General features: G+C 50.2%; 1 protein-coding gene across 2 annotated transcripts in view; it reads left to right on the forward strand.

The window, feature by feature from the left end:
• Window positions 1-18,400, forward strand: part of LOC140429436 (band 4.1-like protein 4A) — a 37,887-nt gene extending 19,487 nt beyond the window's left edge. For both annotated transcript variants that reach the window (XR_011949088.1, XM_072516419.1), the window contains 2 exons: window positions 6,999-7,086; window positions 15,970-18,400. Coding sequence is in view for 1 of the 2 variants with exons in the window: in XM_072516419.1 (XP_072372520.1) it covers window positions 6,999-7,086; window positions 15,970-16,104 (223 nt within the window). In the remaining variant the exon portion in view is untranslated. The remainder of the gene's footprint in view (window positions 1-6,998; window positions 7,087-15,969) is intronic.
• The last annotated feature ends 636 nt before the right edge of the window (window positions 18,401-19,036 follow it).

Here is a 19,036-nt window from a genome sequence, read left to right on the forward strand (position 1 = left end):
TGCTGCCAGACCTAGGGATGAGCAATAAATGTTGGCCGAGCCAGCGAAGCCCACATTGCTTGAATAAATAAACACAAACTTGCTGAGTTTTTCCAGCACTTTCTGTTATTAACTCGTGTGGTTCAGTGACATATTTTGTTTTTAATGCTCTTGCAAAGTGCCTTGGGATGTTTCATTACGTTACAGGTGCTCAATAAATTTAAGATGTTGTTGTCCAAATACACCAAATTATAAAACATATTGTCAATTCCTGAAATTACTAATTTGCATGGATATATATTGAAAAATATATTATGTATTCAAAGCTAAAAAATCTATTTTACATACTGTAAAGTCTCCCGTTCCTCCACTAAAGGGAAATTTTTTACAAAGCTATGACTAAGCCCTCCTCAAAGTCATCAATTGCTTTTTTTATCTTTTAGATTCGACATAGTTACAATGAATATTCAAGTAAACAAAAGTCAAACATGGAAACTAGATTTTATCTGGTGAATTCCCTTCTTATTCCACCCATTCTGTTAACAAGAGTGACTGGTTTTGTATTTGCTTAAAATAGAAGGGAGGAGAAAGTTATGTGTCAGAGTATTACAGAGTACTAAGGGGAATTCTGGGCACCACCCCAGAGGAAATGTTTGTCAGTCTTGGGCCAGGTATAGTCTAACATAACAGAACAATACATTGGAGCCCCAGGGTTAAGTTGGCAACAGGGAGGGCGGCATGTGGCGCAGTGGATAGCACTGGGTCTGAGGATCTGGGTTCGAATCCTGGCCCTGGGTCACTCTCCGTGTGCAGTTTGCACATTCTCCAAATGTCTGCGTGGGTTTCACCCCCACAACCCAAAGATGTGCAGGTTAGGTGGATTGGCCACACTAAATTGCCCCTTTATTGAAAAAATAATAATTGGGTACTCTAAATTTTTTTTTTAAAGTTGGCAAGAGGACTTTTACACACAATATTATCAGGACCAATCAATTAAGGGTGACTGGTTGGGGAGGTGTCTGTTGAGACTACAGTCAGGGATGTTCCGGAGTGTCAAATACTGGTGCCATCTTTAATGTCAGGCAGTAGCACAGAATAATGTAGCAGCCATGGAGGGAGCAGAGAGAGAGCTCTGCCCGCAGTATATATTGAAAGCGTGGCCATATTCGATAAAGTGTAGCGCGAAGGTTCAGTGATACCTCCCTCACCCAGGCTGTAAGGGCGTGGAGGGAAATCCTTTGCTGGATTCTCCATTTTGGAAACTAAGTCCCCACGCCGGCGTGAAAACGGTGGTGCTTTACTCCAGGAAAACTGCTGCAAAACAGCCACCGATTCACCGTTTTGCTGGGGCTCTAGCTGCCGATACAGACCTGAGCATTTCCAGTTCCATGGCCGTGCAGGTGGCCTGCAGCGGCCGCACCGTGCTCCACGGTGGACTCAGCCCCCGGACCTGGGCCGCAAAAGTAGTGCCCCCTTTCGGCCGCTCATTCGCCTTGGACCGCCCATCACAGTGCCCCCAGCCCCGAATGAAGCCCCCCCTGCCCACGGATCGGCCCTCCCCCGACTGTGGTGGTGCCAGACTGAGTCCGCAGCCGGCCTGCGAGGTTCGTGGACGGTATGGGCACACGTAACCCACGCTGTTGGGAACTCGGCCGGTCGGGGATGGAGCATCGCCGAGCGGGCCTCAGTCAATGGCCTCAGGCTGTGGATAATCGGCGCGGCTCCCGAGGCGGAGAATCCAAAAACCGGCTCTGCTCCCGATTTCAGCGTCAGGGGGGCGGAGAATCCAGCCCCCTGTTTCCTCAGTAAAAACAGAAAATACTGGACAATCTCAGCAAGTTTGACCGCATCTGTGGAGAGAGAAGGGAGCTAATATTTTAAGTCTGGATGACTCTTTATCGAAGATGGAGAGAACTGGAAAAAGGGTCAAATTTATACTGCAGTGTGTGTGTGTGTGTGGGTGGGGGGGGGGGAGAGTGGGGATGTGGGGGGAGTGGGGATGTGGGGGGGGGCGGGGGTGTGTGGGGCGGGTGTGTGTGTGGGGGGGTGTGGGGGGTGTGGGTGGATGTGGGGGGGAGTGGGGGTGTGGGGGGTGTGGGGCGGGTGTGCGTGTGGGTGTGTGTGGGGGGGGTGGGAGGGTGGGGGGTGGGGGGGTGCGTGGGGGATAGTGCGTGGGGGGAGTGGGGGTGTGGGGGGGCGTGTGTGCATGTGGGGTGGGTGTGGGGGTGTGGGGGGGTGTGGGGGTGCGTGGGGGGTGTGTGCGTGTGGGGGGTGTGGGGTGGGGTGGGTGTGGGGGGTGGGGGGGTGCGTGTGTGGGTGTGGGTGGAGGGGGTGGAGGGGGGAATGTGTGTGTATGTGTGTGTGGGGGGGGTGCGTGTGTGGGGGGGTGGGGGTGTGTGTGTGGAGGGGCTGTGGGTGGTGTGTTGTGTGGGGGGAGGTGTGTGTGGGGGGCTGGGGGTATGTGTGTGGGGGGTGTATGTGTGTGTGGGGTGTGTGTGGGGGAGGATGTGTGTGTGTATGTGGTGTGTGTGTGTGGGGGGGATGGTGTGTGTGTGTGTGTGTGTGTGGGGGTGGTGTGGGAGTGTGTGTGTGGGGGGAGCGGGGTGTGTGTGTGGGTAAGTGTGTGTGTTGGGTGTGTGTGTGTGGGGGTGTGTGGGGAGGGCTGAGTGTGTGGGTGCGTGTGTGTGTGTGTGTGTGGGCGGGGTGTGTGTGTGGGTGTGTGTGTGGGGGGGTGGGTGTGTGTGTGTGTGTGGGGGTGTGTGCGTGTGGGGGTGTTTGTGAAGGTGGGTGTGCGTGGATGGGTGTGCATGGGGGTGGTGTGCGTGCGTGGGGTTTGTGTGTGGGTGTGTGGGCGGGGTGTGTGTGTGGGTGGGTGTGTCTGGGGGGGTGGGTGTGTGTGTGTGTGTGGGGGGGTGTGTGTGTGGGGGTGTGTGTGAGGGTGGGTGTGCGTGGATGGGTGTGCATGGGGGTGGTGTGCGTGCGTGGGGTTTGTGTGTTGGTGTGGGTGTGTGTGTGTGGGGGTGTGTGTGTGGGGGTGTGAGGGTGTGTGTGTGGGGTGTGTTCGTATGTGGGGGTGTGTGTGGGGAGGGTGTGTGAGTGTGTGTGTTGGGGTGTGTGTGTGTGTTGGGGTGTCTGTGTGTGTGGGGTGTGTGTGTGTGGGGGGGGTTTGGGGGGTGCTGGGGGGGTGTGGGGGGGCGTGTGTGTGGTGGATGTGTGTGAGGGGTGTTTGAGGGCGGGTGTGTAGGGGTGTGTGTGTGTGGGGGCGGTTGTGCGTGTGTGTGGGTGTGTGTGTGCGGGGATGGTGTGTGTGTGTGGGGGGAGTGGGGGGGTGTGAGTGTGTGTGGGGTGTGTTTGTGTGTGTGTGGGCGGGGGGTGTGTGTGGGTGTGTGTGTGTGTGCGGGGATGGTGTGTGTGTTTGTGGGGGGTGGGGGTGTGTGTCTGTGTGTGGGGGGGGGGTGTGGGGTGTGTTTGTGTGGGCGGGGTGTGTGTGTGTGTGTGTGTGTGGGAGGGAAGGGTGTGTGTGTGTGTGTGGGGGTGTGTGTGAGGGTGGGTGTGCGTGGATGGGTGTGCATGGGGGTGGTGTGCGTGCGTGGGGTGTGTGTGTGTGTGGCGTGTGTGGGGGGTGTGTGCGGGGTGTGTGTGTGCGGGGTGTGTGTGTGTGTGTGGCGTGTGTGGGGGTGGGTGTGCGGGGCGTGTGTGTGTGTGTGGTGGGGGTGTGTGTGTGTGGGGGGAGGGTGTTTGTGTGTGTGTGGCGTGTGTGTGTGAGGATGGGTGTGCATGGGGGTGGTGTGCGTGCGCGGGGTGTGTGTGTGGGGGAGTGTGTGTGGGGGTGTGTGGGGGTGTGTGTGTGCGGGGTGTGTGTGGGGGAGTGTGTGTGGGGGGTGTGGGGGTGTGTGTGTGTGGGGTGTGCGTGAGGGGGGAGGGTGTGTGTGTGTGGGGGAGGGTGTGTGTGTGTGTGTGGGGGGGGGTGTGTGGGTGGGTGTGCGGGGTGTGTGTGTGTGTGTGGTGGGGGGTGTGTGTGGGGGTGTGTGTGTGAGGATGGGTGTGCGTGGATGGGGGTGTGTGTGTGAGGATGGGTGTGCGTGGATGGGTGTGCATGGGTGTGGTGTGCATGCGCGGGGTGTGTGTGTGGGGGAGTGTGTGTGGGGGGGGTGTGGGGGTGTGTGTATGGGGTGTGTGTGGGGGGGGGTGGGGGAGTGTGTGTGGGGGGGTGTGTGGGTGTGTGTGTGTGTGTGTGTGTGTGGGGGGGGGTTGTCGGTGGGGGATGGGCGTGCGTGTCTGCTCAACCATGATGAGAGGGTTCCGGTCTGGTGGCCCCCTTCCTGTCTTTGCCCGCTCCCAGCGGTTGTGTCCTGCCTTCTCTTGAGGCAGAAAACAACAGTTAAACAATTCAATGCATGCAGCCCCGGGGGTGGGTAGTTGGTGGCCTCAGTGGCCAGGGCACCTGTCCATGGCGGCCGGTATGGGTGGCGGCATGTGGTGCAGGGTGGGGGTTTGGCCGCCCCCTGGTGGAGGGGGGTGGGGTTGTGTTACAGGTGTGTGTGACAGTGGCACAGTGCTGCCTGCTCACCCTGGCTGCTCTGAGGAGGTTGTGCAGTATCTTCCGGCACTGCAGGTCGGTCTGGACGACATTGCCCATGGCGCTGACCGCCACTGCTACCTGCGTCCAGGCGTGATGAATGGTGGTGGCTGGCAGCCTTCTTCCTGGGCCAGGATGCAGGGTCAACTGCCTCTCCTCCACCCGTCCAAGAGGGTCCCGAGCTCCGTGTCTCCGAACCTTGCTGCCATCTTATTGGCTGGGATGGAATGTGTAAGGGGAGAATTGTTTCATGCCGCTGCAGTTTCTCAGCCTCTTGAGTGTCAATCATGGACCTGGCAAATCCCGCACCGTTTTCCATGAGAATTGATTGTGTTCCACGAGGGCCAGTGCTAGCCCATTAATAGTAGCAGAATCGGTGCAGGTGTGGCGCCGATATTTCCGTCATGAAAGTCCATGGATTCTCCGTTGGCGTCAGCACTTAGTCTCAGAAATGGAGAATCCCCCCCAACATCTGCAGAGAACTATCACCTTTGTGTTTTAGGAACCAAGAGGTATATGCTGCTGGATTCTCCGCTCCCCGATGCCAAGATCGCGTTCGGCGACGGGGCGGAGAATCCGTTTTGACGCCAATATCGGAATTGGCGCCGACTTTTGTATTCACTGCCCCCTGAAAAGCGGTGTACGCCGATTATCCACGGCCTCAGACCATTACCTGAGGCCCGCCCCACAATGCTCTGTCCCCGACCGGCTGAGTTCCCGACGGCGTGGGTGACGTGTGCTCACACTGTCCGGGAACCTCACGTGGCGGCTGCGAGCTAAGTCCGGCGCCGCCACAGTCGGGGGAGGGCCGATCCACAGGCAGGGGGGGATTCATTTGGGGCTGGGGGCACTGGGTGGGCGGTCCGGGGTGCACAAGCGGCCGAAGGGGGGCACTACTTTTGCAGTCCAGGTCCGCGGGCTGAGTCCACCATGAAGGCCGCTGCAGGCCGGCGTGTACATGAGCGGCCACGGACCCGGAAATGCTCAGGGCCGTATCGGCAGCTAGAGCTGGGAGCTCCATGCTGCCTCCCTGCTCTCTCCCAGCAAAACTGGGAATCGATGGCCGTTTTGCACCAGTTTTTGTGGTGTAAAAGACCACCGTTTTCATGCCGGCGTGGGGGACCTAGTCTCCAAAATAGAAAATCCAGCCCAAGGCTTTTAAAAAGACCCGCAGACTGATTTCAACTGTAAAGAAATTGGGCCCCCTAATGTAACAGCCCGACTTCATGACCTGCTGATGATTCTTCATATTGGAGGAAATCTTAAATAATCCTTATATACGTCCTCAGATACCTGAATTTATCAGAACTACAATTTAAGAGTAGAAAAAACCTCCTCCTTCACTGGACTTGTAAAGACTATGAACAGTTAACTCGTCTTTTGATTAAATACTTGTAGAATTGCACAATCTTCTTTAATTGTATCGTTCTTGTGTGTGTGATGTATGACTGATGTAGCATTTAGATCTTTTGGGGTGAGGGTTGATGTGTTGGGTAGGCTGGGTCGAGGTGAACTGCACTTGATGCAGTGTAGCGAGAGACAGACCTCCAACACTTGATAAAATGCAACACGATTTTATTTAACATCTAAACTATTATACATGTTCAACTGTGGGTTGACACTATGCTGACTTGACTGGAGACCTGACACTAGCCTGACCAGACTAACTTAGCTACCACATGGTGTAGGCACTGGCGAGCTCACGAGCTCTGACTGTCTCAGAGGCTGGGTCCCGAGAAAGAGCGGGCAAACTGGTGCCCTCTGGCTTTATAGTGGTCGTGTTCTGTCTGGTGATTGGCTGCTCTGTTCTGTGTGCTTACTGGTCATCCTGTGTGTCAATCACTGCCAGTCTGCACTCCATTGTATTCATAGATGTATATTATGACAAGGATGTGAATGAATAATCCACTTTGTTTAAACCTGTAAAAGCCTTCTGCTGGTACTTTTGAATTGACCGCACACTAACGAGGGTTTAGAAACACACACATCTACCTTTTCAAAAATAAACCAGACTTTATGCACAGAAGGGAATGGAATTAAGGGTTTCAGTTTATCTCTCCTCCCCCATCAGTTACACTAAAGCATTTCTCTGTAATTACTCCTTTAAAATAGAAGACATAGGAACATGTTAAGTGTCCATCTGCTAACATTGTCACATTAACTTCAATCTTAGATTACATATTTAGGATTACTCGTGCTAAATGCATTGTTTCAAATTTCTGGGATAGTTTATTGTGTTTTAGATTCTTGGGTTCAAGCATTTAATTGAGTATGGCGCTGAATGTAATTAGGGCTCGATTTCATATACATTAAAGTACTAATAATTTGTATGGCATAATAACAAAACTGATTTGATTATTAGTCAATGGCTAACTCAATAGAAATTTCAATGCTGCAAAATATAAAATGAAATAATGGACACATATCTTTTTGTTTTCAGTGCCAGGACTGATCTTGTGCCACCATTGCCTGTGACCCATGCTTCAGATGTTCAAGACCGTCACGGATCATCTTCAACGTTGAATCAAGTTAGTTTTAGTCAAACTTTTAGAACTATACTAACAAAGCAACTAGATGTCTTCAAATATGCCATTGTGAAGAAAATATTGTCAGCATTAGAGTCAATATTGAAAAGGGTCCCATCTGTCAGGGGCACAAACTCCAGAGTTTTCCACAAAAGTACAATTATTGTTGGGGTGAGGATCTGGGGCATGTTCCAGGTGAAAAAGGTTCCATACTGTAAGCAGTTGGCTGAAGTAATGCGTCAGGCATATGGCAGTGACTCCATGGAGCACAAACCTATTGCCCTCTCTCAGGAAGTCAGCACTTCCCACCCCTTCCAATCCACCAGTACCTTTGCTGATCTTGTCAGTGAGCCAGCCAGACTGATCCACCTATGCCAAGTGGGGCATTCTGCAGCTAGTTGTTCTGTAGCTGCTATAGGCCATCCTCCATAGCCATTCGCAGTCACTTCCACTGAAATTAAGCCACTGAGGTAGCACCGTGTAAGGGCACTAGAATAGGTAATGGTACATGGAAGGCAAGCACCATGGGGATGCACAAGAGTGGAAAACGACCTTTGTCTGCAATATATGATTTAATTTATCAATTTGCTTTTGAATGTTTATTTTGAGTTAATTTTTAATTTTTTGTGTATCTGTTTGGTCAGTGGATAAGTGAACGCCCCGAGGGATTGCTGGTGAATGGACGATTGGAATTGCGGTTGCAGATGAATTTTTCACTGGCACCCTGACCAGGAAGGCATTGTCTACCTTGCATCCTGCCTTTCTCCTCCTTCTCCTCATGCGTCTGTTCCTCAGCTAGTCACCGTATAGCTGGTGTAGGGGGTTGTTCCTTCATCTGGTGACATGCAGCAGAACACCATGAATGTTGACACCGACTCTTCCGAGTGCTGCAAGACTCCAGACTGGTCCAGACAGTAGAAGCATTGACTCCACATGCCAGTTGTCTGTCCTATCACATTTCATGTGATGTGGTTTTCATTTGATGCATGCTGCGTGTGTGTAGGTTATGCACCAGTCATGAAGCACGGCATCAGCATATAACACTGACCACCCAGTGGCCATTCTTTGGCTTGTTGCTGTGGCTCAAATGCATCAAGTACAGCAGACTGCCACAGAATGAGGACATCTTGACTGCCTCTTGGGTACTGAGCATTGACCTGCTTTTCTCGTTGCCTATGGTCACACACAAACTCCTAGCACAAACCGTTCTAGTACCTCGAGGAGGTACTTCCATTCGACTTTGTCGAAGGCCTTTTCTGTATTCAGAGAGACAATCACCTCTGGTGTTTTCTCCCCGGGTGGGCGGGGGGGGGGGGGGGGGGTCATTATTATATTCAGCAGCAGCCTGATGTTTGCAGTGAGTTGCGAACCCTTGACAAACCCGTTTGATCCTCTGCGACCACCTCTGGTACGCACCTTTTGGCCAAGACCTTTGCGAGTATTTTCGAGGCTATATTCAGCAGCGAAATGGATCTATATGATCTGCATTCTGTCGGGTCTTTATCCTTTTTGGGCATCAGTTAGATTGTGGCCTACGTTAAAGTGGGAGGAAAAATGCCCCTTGCCAGCGAGTCCGCAAACATGTCCCTCAGGTGTGGGGCCAGGGCCAGTGCAAATTTTTTATAGAGATTCACCAGGAACCCATCGGGTCCCGGTGCCTTCCCCGCCTGCATTGAGCTGATGGTCTCCATGATTTTTCCTGTCAAAGTCAATATTTACGCTTCTGTGGTAGAAAAATTCAACACACTCGTTAAGACAGAATAACAAGCTTTATTGTCGAAAACAACTGCCTGCAGTAATGGCTGAAACTTGAAGTAAGAGGGCAGTCAACAAAACTGCTCAGTCTTTCACAAGTTCCGCGCTTTTCGTGGAGAATTAGCTCAATATTTATACATTAACTTTATCAAGATTATGTGACAACAGTTTGGTCAGGAGTTTGATCGGAAATACAAACGGAAGCAAAGACCAGGCCATGTTTGGTCATATCACTCATACCATTATTTAGTCCTCGGAGGGAACATTGAAAGGTCAGAATAGACTTGTTTCTTCCTGAATGATCTTTGTTTTAAATTCCTACGGCCCTGGGTTATGACGAGTTAGTTTTATCAGGAGTTGCCGAGGTCCGGTGTTTTGGAATGGCTCGACCTTCGCTGATCTTTTCAGACTTCAAGTTATGCAGAGTTGGCCTATGGCCATACTAGTCTGAAAATGGTTAGGGCAGCATTCTTTACCTGGGCCTGGGGAGCTGGAATGAGTAGTTTCAGTCTTTCTGGTATTGTATCAAACCTTTTGACCAGTCTTCCCATTGATCAATTTTCCCATCATGCCATTACTTAATTCGTACCATATCACATTCCCTCCTTTTGTCATATCATGACAACTAGTTAAATAGGTATATCCATGACTCGTTTGAGAATGCATTTACACAAGCAACCAAGCAATCCTATCCCTAGTAGAATTAGGAGTAGTAGAATGAAGGCCTTAAAGATCCAATCAAATAACCCGTGACCCAACCATCCTAGCCAACCCGGCAGGTTATAGTCATGAAATTCACTGCCAATCTCGTGAATTTGAGCAGCCTGTCTCTTAATATGGTCTGCCAGGTTAATGATATTTTCAGAGCCACCTGGAATATAAATACAGCACTCTTGACCTATGATAGCACACCTTCCTCCCTGCGAGGCTAACAGATAATCCAAAGCCAGTCGATTTTGTAATGCCACGGTCCGGACAACTACTAGCTCAGCTGAGACCTCAGCCAGTGCCTGTCTAGCTTCCCTGGCTTCTGCTGCCGTTACGTTCGTCAGTTGTTCCAATGCTGTGGCCATGTGGATCAGTTCGTCGGATGCCTTGCCCGTTCCGTACAAGGGAAAGGCCATCATAAAGAACTGTTCCGTTTTAGAAATAGTCCTTTTTGCTCGCAAGGGGGAGTGCTTAAGGGTGGGTAGGTGACACATTTGAGGTACAACATATCCCAAAAAGCAGGATCCTGTCCAATCAATGGGGAGCCATGGATATGCTTTAGTGCCGCATATGAAATAGGTTCCATTATAGGCCATAAAATCATCAGCTGATGTCATCCAGGGGATTGGGGATGTCTGTCCCCATGAAATGTTAGAGGTTATATTCCATACCTTGGACCAATCACAGTTAAACATGCCCTTGTTGGATAGCCTGGTACTGGTCCTTGCCAGTCAACTGTAAGGTTGCACCTACTTTGTCCCATTAACTTTCCTTTCCCTGATTTATTAAAACACATGGAACCTTGAGCATTATACGAGTGGACAGTGAGGGAGGGTGGAGTCAAGGCATGATATTGGTAGGTTGATACGAAGTTGAAAATTTAGTCATGTCATAGCCAGCAGATCTCTATATTTCCATATCCGCCCTATCTCCCCTGCTCCCTGTTTGATTTTGTCGTAAAATCCATTCAACCGTCTCTGCGATATGAAAGGGGAGGGATTGGAGAGGTATTCTTTCCCTTGAATGGACGGGGATGTGGGTACAAACCCAACACTTGCTTACGTTCAATTTTTCGGCATAAAGATATGACATATATAAATAGGTATTGGAAGGCAGGTCTCGTTTGGGTCGTTTTTTTACTACCGAGTGGCCGTTAAGGCTAAATAGTCCAGAGAGTCCAAAAATTATAATGAAGATCTTCATCCAGTGTTCTCATCTGTGTTGGAGACTATCTTCTTGCAATCGGATAGATGTATCCAACTTGAACGTCCTTCAAGTTTGACGGAAGTTGGTGTAGTCAGCAGTACGAGGAAGGGTCCGCTCCAGCGTTGTCCTAGTTTCCTTCTGTCCCAGTTTTTCACCAACACGTGGGGCGAAATTCTCCGGAAACGGCGCGATGTCCGCCGACTGGCGCCCCAAAACGGCGCAAATTAGTCGGGCATCGCGCCGCCCCAAAGGTGCGGAATGCTCCACATCTTTGGGGGCCGAGCCCCAACCTTAAGGGGCTAGGTCAGCGCCGGACGAATTTCCGCCCCGCCAGCTGGCGGAAAAGGCCTTTGGTGCCCCGCCAGCTGGCGCGGAAATGACATCTCCGGGCGGCGCATGCGCGGGAGCGTTAGCGGCCGCTGACGGCATTCCCGCGCATGCGCATTGGAGGGAGTCTCTTCTGCCTCTGCCATGGTGGAGACCGTGGTGAAGGCAGAAGGGAAAGAGTGCCCCCACGGCACAGGCCCGCCCGCGGATCGGTGGGCCCCGATCGCGGGCCAGGCCACCGTGGGGACACCCCCCGAGGCCAGATCGCCCCGCGGCCCCCCCCCCCCCCCAGGACCCTGGAGCCCGCCCGCGCCGCCTTGTCCCGCCGGTAAGGTAGGTGGTTTAATTTACGCCGGCGGGACAGGCATTTTAGCGGCGGGACTTCGGCCCATCCGGGCCGGAGAATCGCGCAGGGGGTCCCGCCAACCGGCGCGGCGCGATTCCCGCCCCCGTCGAATATCCGGTGCCGGAGACTTCGGCAACCGGCAGGGGCGGGATTCACGCCAGCCCCCGGCGATTCTCCGACCCGGCCCGTGGTCTCCGGGTTTGATCACTGGATATCGAGGGACGTCTGTCCCTGCCGTTACTGGGAGATGTGCCTGTTTTACCTGTGAGTGGAGAAACTTCAGAGAAAGTGTGAATTGCTTCAAATAGTTCTGCATTTGTTCCCCCATCACGTGGAGGTCTACTCCCTCAGGGGTTTATCGATTGTTCAGTGGGTCCTGTACGCAGTTGAAGTCGCTCCCCCCATAATCAGTCGGTGTGTGTCGATGTCGGGAATTCTGCCATGCTCTTTTTTATAAATTCTGTGTCGTCCCAGTTGGGAGTGTACTCATTTACCCGCACCACGGTGCTTCTTCCAGGACACCGTCGACCATGACGTACTGTACCCCAGGATCCGTAACCGTCTTGGTCTCCATAAATCACGTCCTCTTTTTGATTAGTATTGCTACTCTCCTCGCCCTCATCCCGTAACATGAATGGTACGTCTGTCCCACCCAGCCCTTCCTTACCAGCACTCGGTCCTTCTCCCTCAGGTGTGTCTCCTGTAGGTAAACTATGTCGACCTTCAGGCTTCTTAGGTGGGCGAAGACTCTTGATCTTTTCACCGGGCCGTTAAGCCCCCTTACGTTCCAGGTGACAATCCTGGTGGGGGGTTTCTGTCCCCCCCGGTCCTGCGAGATCAACCATACTTAGACCCGCCCCTGCACTCCGGGGTTTCCTTTTGTTAGGGGGCCATCCAAAATGGCCATGGTCACCGCTCTCACCATGAGGTTGGGTCCCTGCGCTCCGGGGTTTCCCTTTGTCCCAGGGGCACCCAACATGGCCACAAACTATGTGTAGGCCACGTGGATTCACCTCTGCACTCCGGGGTCTCTCTTTGCCCAGGGGCCTTCCTGAGTGGCTGCTTGCAGCGCCATCTTGGTTCCTCACCCTGCTCCATGCCTGCCGAGGCCTATGTCTGTCTCATTGCCTAGCCTTATCTGTCTTTTTGTTCCCTTTCTGTTCTGTGTGTCCTCCCCGTCTCTGTTCCTCCCTTCCCCTATCCCCCCACCCCCTGCCCCCATCCCTCTGTCCCCCCCTTGGTGTTCTCCCCCTCTTCTGCCCTGTCTCCCCCAGTTTTGACCAGATGCTCTCTCTTCCCTGAGAGGTGCACCGTGGCCTCCCTTACTGCCCGTCTTCCCATGCTAACTCTCCTCGTTAGTACGGTGGGCGGGATTCTCCACCCCCACGCCGAAGTGGCCGCGCCATCGTGAACGCCGTTGAGGTTCACGACGGCGTGGAACGGCCCCGGTCCCGACCGATTCAGGCCCTGACAATGGGCCAGTATCGGGGCCGCGTCATCTACCCGCGCCAGGCCTTGTCGCCCACGTAAAAGCGGCGCCAGTTAGATGACACGGCTGGTGCCGCATAACGGACGTCATCCGCACATGCGTGGTTGCCGTCCTGTCCAAATCCGCCCCGCAAGTAGATAGGGGACGGATCTTGTGGGGCGGCGGAAGGAAGGGGGTCCTCCTTCAGAGAGGATGGCCCGACGATCGGTGGGCACCAATCGTGGGCCACCCCACATTTAAGGTACCCCCCGGTGCAAGATCCCCCCTCGCCCCCCCACAGGCCGCCCCCCCCAGCGTTCACGCACCGCCCACGACTGTAGCGACCAGGTGTGGACGGCGCTGGGGGGGAACCCGCCGTTTTGGCCTGGCCGCTCGGCCCATCCGGGCCTCAGAACCGCAGGGGTGCCGGAGAATCGCCATTTTGGGTGTCTCCGGCGATTCTCCGGCCTGCGGCCCGCGAAACTCGACCGGGCCATTCCCGCCGCTTGGGAGAACCGCGGGAGGGCGTCGGACCGGCGTCCCCGGAAATTTTGGCGCCCCAGGCGATTCTCCCAACCGGCGTGGGAGTAGAGAATCGCACCCGTGGACTCCCCTCCCAGTGCTGGTCTAGCCGTGGCCCTGTTTTACCTACCCACCTCCGCCCCCTATCCCACCCCCCCTTGCCTGGGGAGTGCTTAAGGGTGGGTAGGTGACACATTTGAGGTACAACATATCCCAAAAAGCAGGATCCTGTCCAATCAATGGGGAGCCATGGATATGCTTTAGTGCCGCATATGAAATAGGTTCCATTATAGGCCATAAAATCATCAGCTGATGTCATCCAGGGGATTGGGGATGTCTGTCCCCATGAAATGTTAGAGGTTATATTCCATACCTTGGACCAATCACAGTTAAACATGCCCTTGTTGGATAGCCTGGTACTGGTCCTTGCCAGTCAACTGTAAGGTTGCACCTACTTTGTCCCATTAACTTTCCTTTCCCTGATTTATTAAAACACATGGAACCTTGAGCATTATACGAGTGGACAGTGAGGGAGGGTGGAGTCAAGGCATGATATTGGTAGGTTGATACGAAGTTGAAAATTTAGTCATGTCATAGCCAGCAGATCTCTATATTTCCATATCCGCCCTATCTCCCCTGCTCCGTGTTTGATTTTGTCGTAAAATCCATTCAACCGTCTCTGCGATATGAAAGGGGAGGGATTGGAGAGGTATTCCTTCCCTTGAATGGACGGGGATGTGGGTACAAACCCAACACTTGCTTACGTTCAATTTTTCGGCATAAAGATATGACATATATAAATAGGTATTGGAAGGCAGGTCTCGTTTGGGTCGTTTTTTTTACTACCGAGTGGCCGTTAAGGCTAAATAGTCCAGAGAGTCCAAAAATTAAGATCCCCCCTCGCCCCCCCACAGGCCGCCCCCCCCCAGCGTTCACGCACCGCCCACGACTGTAGCGACCAGGTGTGGACGGCGCTGGGGGGAACCCGCCGTTTTGGCCTGGCCGCTCGGCCCATCCGGGCCTCAGAATCGCAGGGGTGCCGGAGAATCACCATTTTCGGTGTCTCCGGCGATTCTCCGGCCTGCGGCCCGCGAAACTCGACCGGGCCATTCCCGCCGCTTGGGAGAATCGCGGGAGGGCGTTGGACCGGCGTCCCCGGAAATTTTGGCGCCCCAGGCGATTCTCCCAACCGGCGTGGGAGTAGAGAATCGCACCCGTGGACTCCCCTCCCAGTGCTGGTCTAGCCGTGGCCCTGTTTTACCTACCCACCTCCGCCCCCTATCCCACCCCCCCTTGCCTGCTTCCCCTATTCTCTCTCCCGTTTCCCTGTTTCCCCGCTTCAAACTAAGAAAAGAGACGAACACGAAAAAGAGGCAGCACAGTCCCGCACAAAAATATAGTCCCCATTATAATATTTGTTTTCTGTCCGTCCTCCACTCTCACTCCCTTTTTTCCACTGTCCCTGCCGCTTTCACCACTGCCGCATCTGTTCTCCCTCCCAGTTGTTCATTTTTACCAACTCATCGGCCTCCGCTGGGGTGCCGAAATAATATTCCTTCCCCTGGTATGTCACCCAGAGTCTGGCCGGGAATAGGATGCGGAATCGCACCCCTAGCTATAAAACATAATAACCCATTTGTTGTTTGTAGAGTTTGATCAACTTTTCCTATTTGTCTCTTATCCCAGTCTACTTTAGGTTGCCTAAAGTTTGCATTCTTGTATATTTTCCTTAATGTTTTATAGTATACATCCAATATGGCAGTATAACCTATTTGTCTCAAATCAGCACCATATATTCAGAGTGGTGATGGTAAATGTCTGGATTGGATTTGTTCTGATTTGTGTGACAGGACACACGTGGACATTTTTTGCACCCTGGGTAGATGCCAGTGATGTAACTATACTGGAACAGGTATTTTTGGAGGATATGTCTTCAGCATCACATCTGGCATATTGTTACTTTCAGTGTGGTCAGCTGTTTCTTGATATCATGTGGAATGTGATGAATTAACTGAAGATTGGCATTTGTGAAGGTGGGGATCTCAGGAAGATCATCTACTTGGCACTTCTTTGAATATGGTTGCAAACGCTTAAGCCTTGTGTTTTGCAAATACATGCTGGGGTACGCGACTCAGGATGTAGGTGTTCACGGAGACTCCTTCCCCTGTTGTTTAAGTGTCCATCGCCATTCATGTGACAGGACTGCAGAGCTTTGATCTGATCTATTAGTTGGGGTATTGCTTAGCCCTGTTTATAGCTTGTTGCTTCTGCTGTTTAGCATGAACGTCACCTTGTGTTGTCGATTCACCAGGTTAGCACCTCATGTTTAGGTTTGTCTAGTGATGCTCCTGGCATGCTGACCTACACTCCCTGTTGAAGCTGGGTCACTGTCCTGGGTTGATAGTAATGATGTAGTGAGGGATATGCCCCCTTGAGATTACAGCTTACAATGGTATACAATTCTTTCCCTGCAGAATTTTCTATTTTTTTAGTCTAAAATATGTTTCTCAGTAAGTGGATTTTAAAAATTCTCTTCGTTTTTAAATTTTGTTAGAAACAGAAGAGAAATAAATCTGAAGGCAGCACCACAGAAGGAAAGACACAAACTTCAAGTGATGACTGGGATTCAAAATACAGTGTTAAAACTTCCAGGACTATGCAAACACCACGGATCAAGACCGAGACCTGATTACCTTTAAATTATCAACTGAAGAATATTTTGGTCATGCAGTGATGATTCTACATGTCACTGTAACATGTCCTGGGAAAAAAAACATTTTAAAAATGTGTTCCTATAATGCATCGTATTTCTGGAATTTATGCTCTGGATTTATATATTCCAAGTTTTCTTTTGCCGCTTGATTTTCTATATTAGTCTGTCAAGTGCAGATCCTGTTAAGTAGCTGGACACTAAATTATATTGAAAACAGACTTTTGGGACCAAATACCTCTTTTAAAAATATATATTTTCTAGAACAGTTATGCAAAATTTTTCCAAATTTTGGTATGTAATGAAACATTCATAAAACACTATCAATGCACATGGAGAAATACAAAACATCTAAAGTTATTTAATCCACAGTATTTAATTCTTTCTACATCAGCATTGTCATTACATTGCTCAGTTATGTGAACAAGCAAAATATTTGTCTTCTCTCACAGTTGAATAGCTTGTGCAAGATATATATATGTTTCAATTCTCTCACAGTTGAATAGCTTATGCAATGTATTTATATGTTTCAACGTACAAGTTTTTTCTTGTTTTGAAATGACTGCTCACATGCAAATTCCTTTTAGATGCTTCACTTCCATCCTGCAATGTACTGTCCATAAATAAATTATACCATTTGTGTTAGATGCTTCATAAATCAGCTGACAATAAATGGATCACTCATAATACTTCATCAAAATAAAACAGGTGAATAGATTTTTTAAAAATTCTCCTGGCCATGAAAAAAGCTTAGAACAAATGCTGGCCATGACTAATCCAGCTTCTGGTAACACCCTGCTCAGATTCTATCTGTCTTTGATTTTGATGTACTTAACCTCCATTTTACTAAATCAATTTATGTGCATTGAAATGTCCATGACCAGAATTTGTTGCATTTCCTGAAATTTATGTACTTATTGGATGTGATTTGAGCACTGCTTGAAAGTGTAAAATATATTAGGTAAAGGGTAATGTGGATATAAGTCAATGCAGCCTATCGCCGATGGTGTGGGTATCAGGCATTGCAGTCAGCAAACTAGTTTCTCCACCTAGATTGTTTTGGATGACAGTGAATATAGTTAAATATTTAAAGTAGCCATTGGCAGAATGTTCTTTGCCAATGAAAACAAGTAACACATCTAGTCCTGGACTGTATTGTTATTTCAGAACAAGGTAGGAGCCAGGCCATAAACACGGCTTTTATTGTATCTATTGTTGGTTGTAATACCATTTTCTTAATGATTCCACTTCTGGGGGAGACCAAAGCTAAGCGCAATAAATATAAGACTGTCATTAGTAAATCCAATGATGAGTTCAGGAGAAACAGAGTGTGTTTGAAATGTGGAACTTGTTATCACAGCAAGTAGTTGAGACAGATAGCATCGACCCATTTAAAGGAAAATTAGATAAAAACATGTAGGAAAAAGTTTTAGCAGTTAGTGATGATAGGATTCGATAAAGAGTGATGGGAAGAGGTTCATATGGCCCATAAACACTAGCAGAGATCATTGCAGCTGAATAGTCTATACTGTGATGTACGTCTTCTGTAATTGAACTAAAACATTGTGGGAAATTAGCTTTACAAACCAATTATTGCATATGTAATCCAGATTTAAATGAAATGCACACAACAGTGTTAATTCCTGTTACCTCAAAAAACCCATGTGTGGAACTGGCCACTTAGCACCTGCTGCTAATAGGATCAAAACTCATCACCCACAGAAGGCCCATTGAGACTAAAACAGCAACTTTCTTTCCTTCAGGACTATGAAGAGACCAGGGGCGAAGTTCTCCTACCCGCCCCGCCACATTTCTGCCCCGACCGGCCGGCGGGAGTCTCCGTAACACCGGCCGGTCAATGGGGTTTCCCATTGTGGGGCAGCCCCACGCCGTCGGGAAACCCCCGGGCGCCGGCAAAACGGAGACTCCTGCCGGCGGAGAATGACGCCCAAGTATCATAATCAGAGATGTCAGTATTTTCCATGCATCACAATTCTTAATTGTGATCACTTGCTGTTGCCAATCCTATTTTTGATTCTGTTGCGCATATGTAATCATAATGATAACTGTACCAGAAAAATGATAACTATTTGTAATTGCTAGAGTTGGTGGCATTGAAATGGCTGCCATAAAGAATGCAAAGCAATAATATGCAAGATTAGTAAACTTTCAGAACATTAAATTGGAAGGTACGTTTATTGCTGTAATGTAATTTGCATGTTGTTATGAGTTTGGTTAATAGACAAGAAAATAAATCAGCAAGTTTTAAGACTGATCTTTTCTGCACAGATCTTTCCTGATCATTTCACAATATCAATTTGCTTACGTGCGTTCTATCACAAATCACAATCTACACTGTGGGCAAGTAGTAGCATGTTCCATCCACATCTGAAGTATTTTAGCGCAGTTTCAACCACTTCTCATAGTTTAAATACCTTAAACTAGCTATTAATTTGACCACTTTTTTTGTAGTGGATCCAATAATGGTGAACGATAACGTCCGGCTGGTTTCCTTCCCGTTTCAAAGGTGTTTTTATTTGTTCACCCAGCTCCTTTCTTGGCCCACGAGTTCTAGAGTGAAGAGAGCTGCCATCAGATTGGAAATCCTGCAATAAAATTAACCAGACACCCAATGGGTGGAATTTAGTCCAGGAGACATGGGCCCCACCAATGGATTTGGAAGTCGAAAGGATTCCCAAGGGAGCGGGAAGTGTCCAGCCGGCCAATTAGGGAAATTGATGCGTGGGGCCCATCGATTACATGGTGGGCATAGACCTTTTTGTTGCTCTCATTGATATCAGTGTCTCTGGTGCCTGCAGATGCCTTTCCTGGCGTTGCTCCACTCATACGTCCAATATTGTGATCATCATGTGTTACATTCTCGGCGGACACCAGTATCGTGTCTTTTTTA

This window comes from Scyliorhinus torazame, chromosome 9 (genome assembly GCF_047496885.1).
Source record: "Scyliorhinus torazame isolate Kashiwa2021f chromosome 9, sScyTor2.1, whole genome shotgun sequence".
Lineage (NCBI taxonomy): Eukaryota > Metazoa > Chordata > Chondrichthyes > Carcharhiniformes > Scyliorhinidae > Scyliorhinus > Scyliorhinus torazame.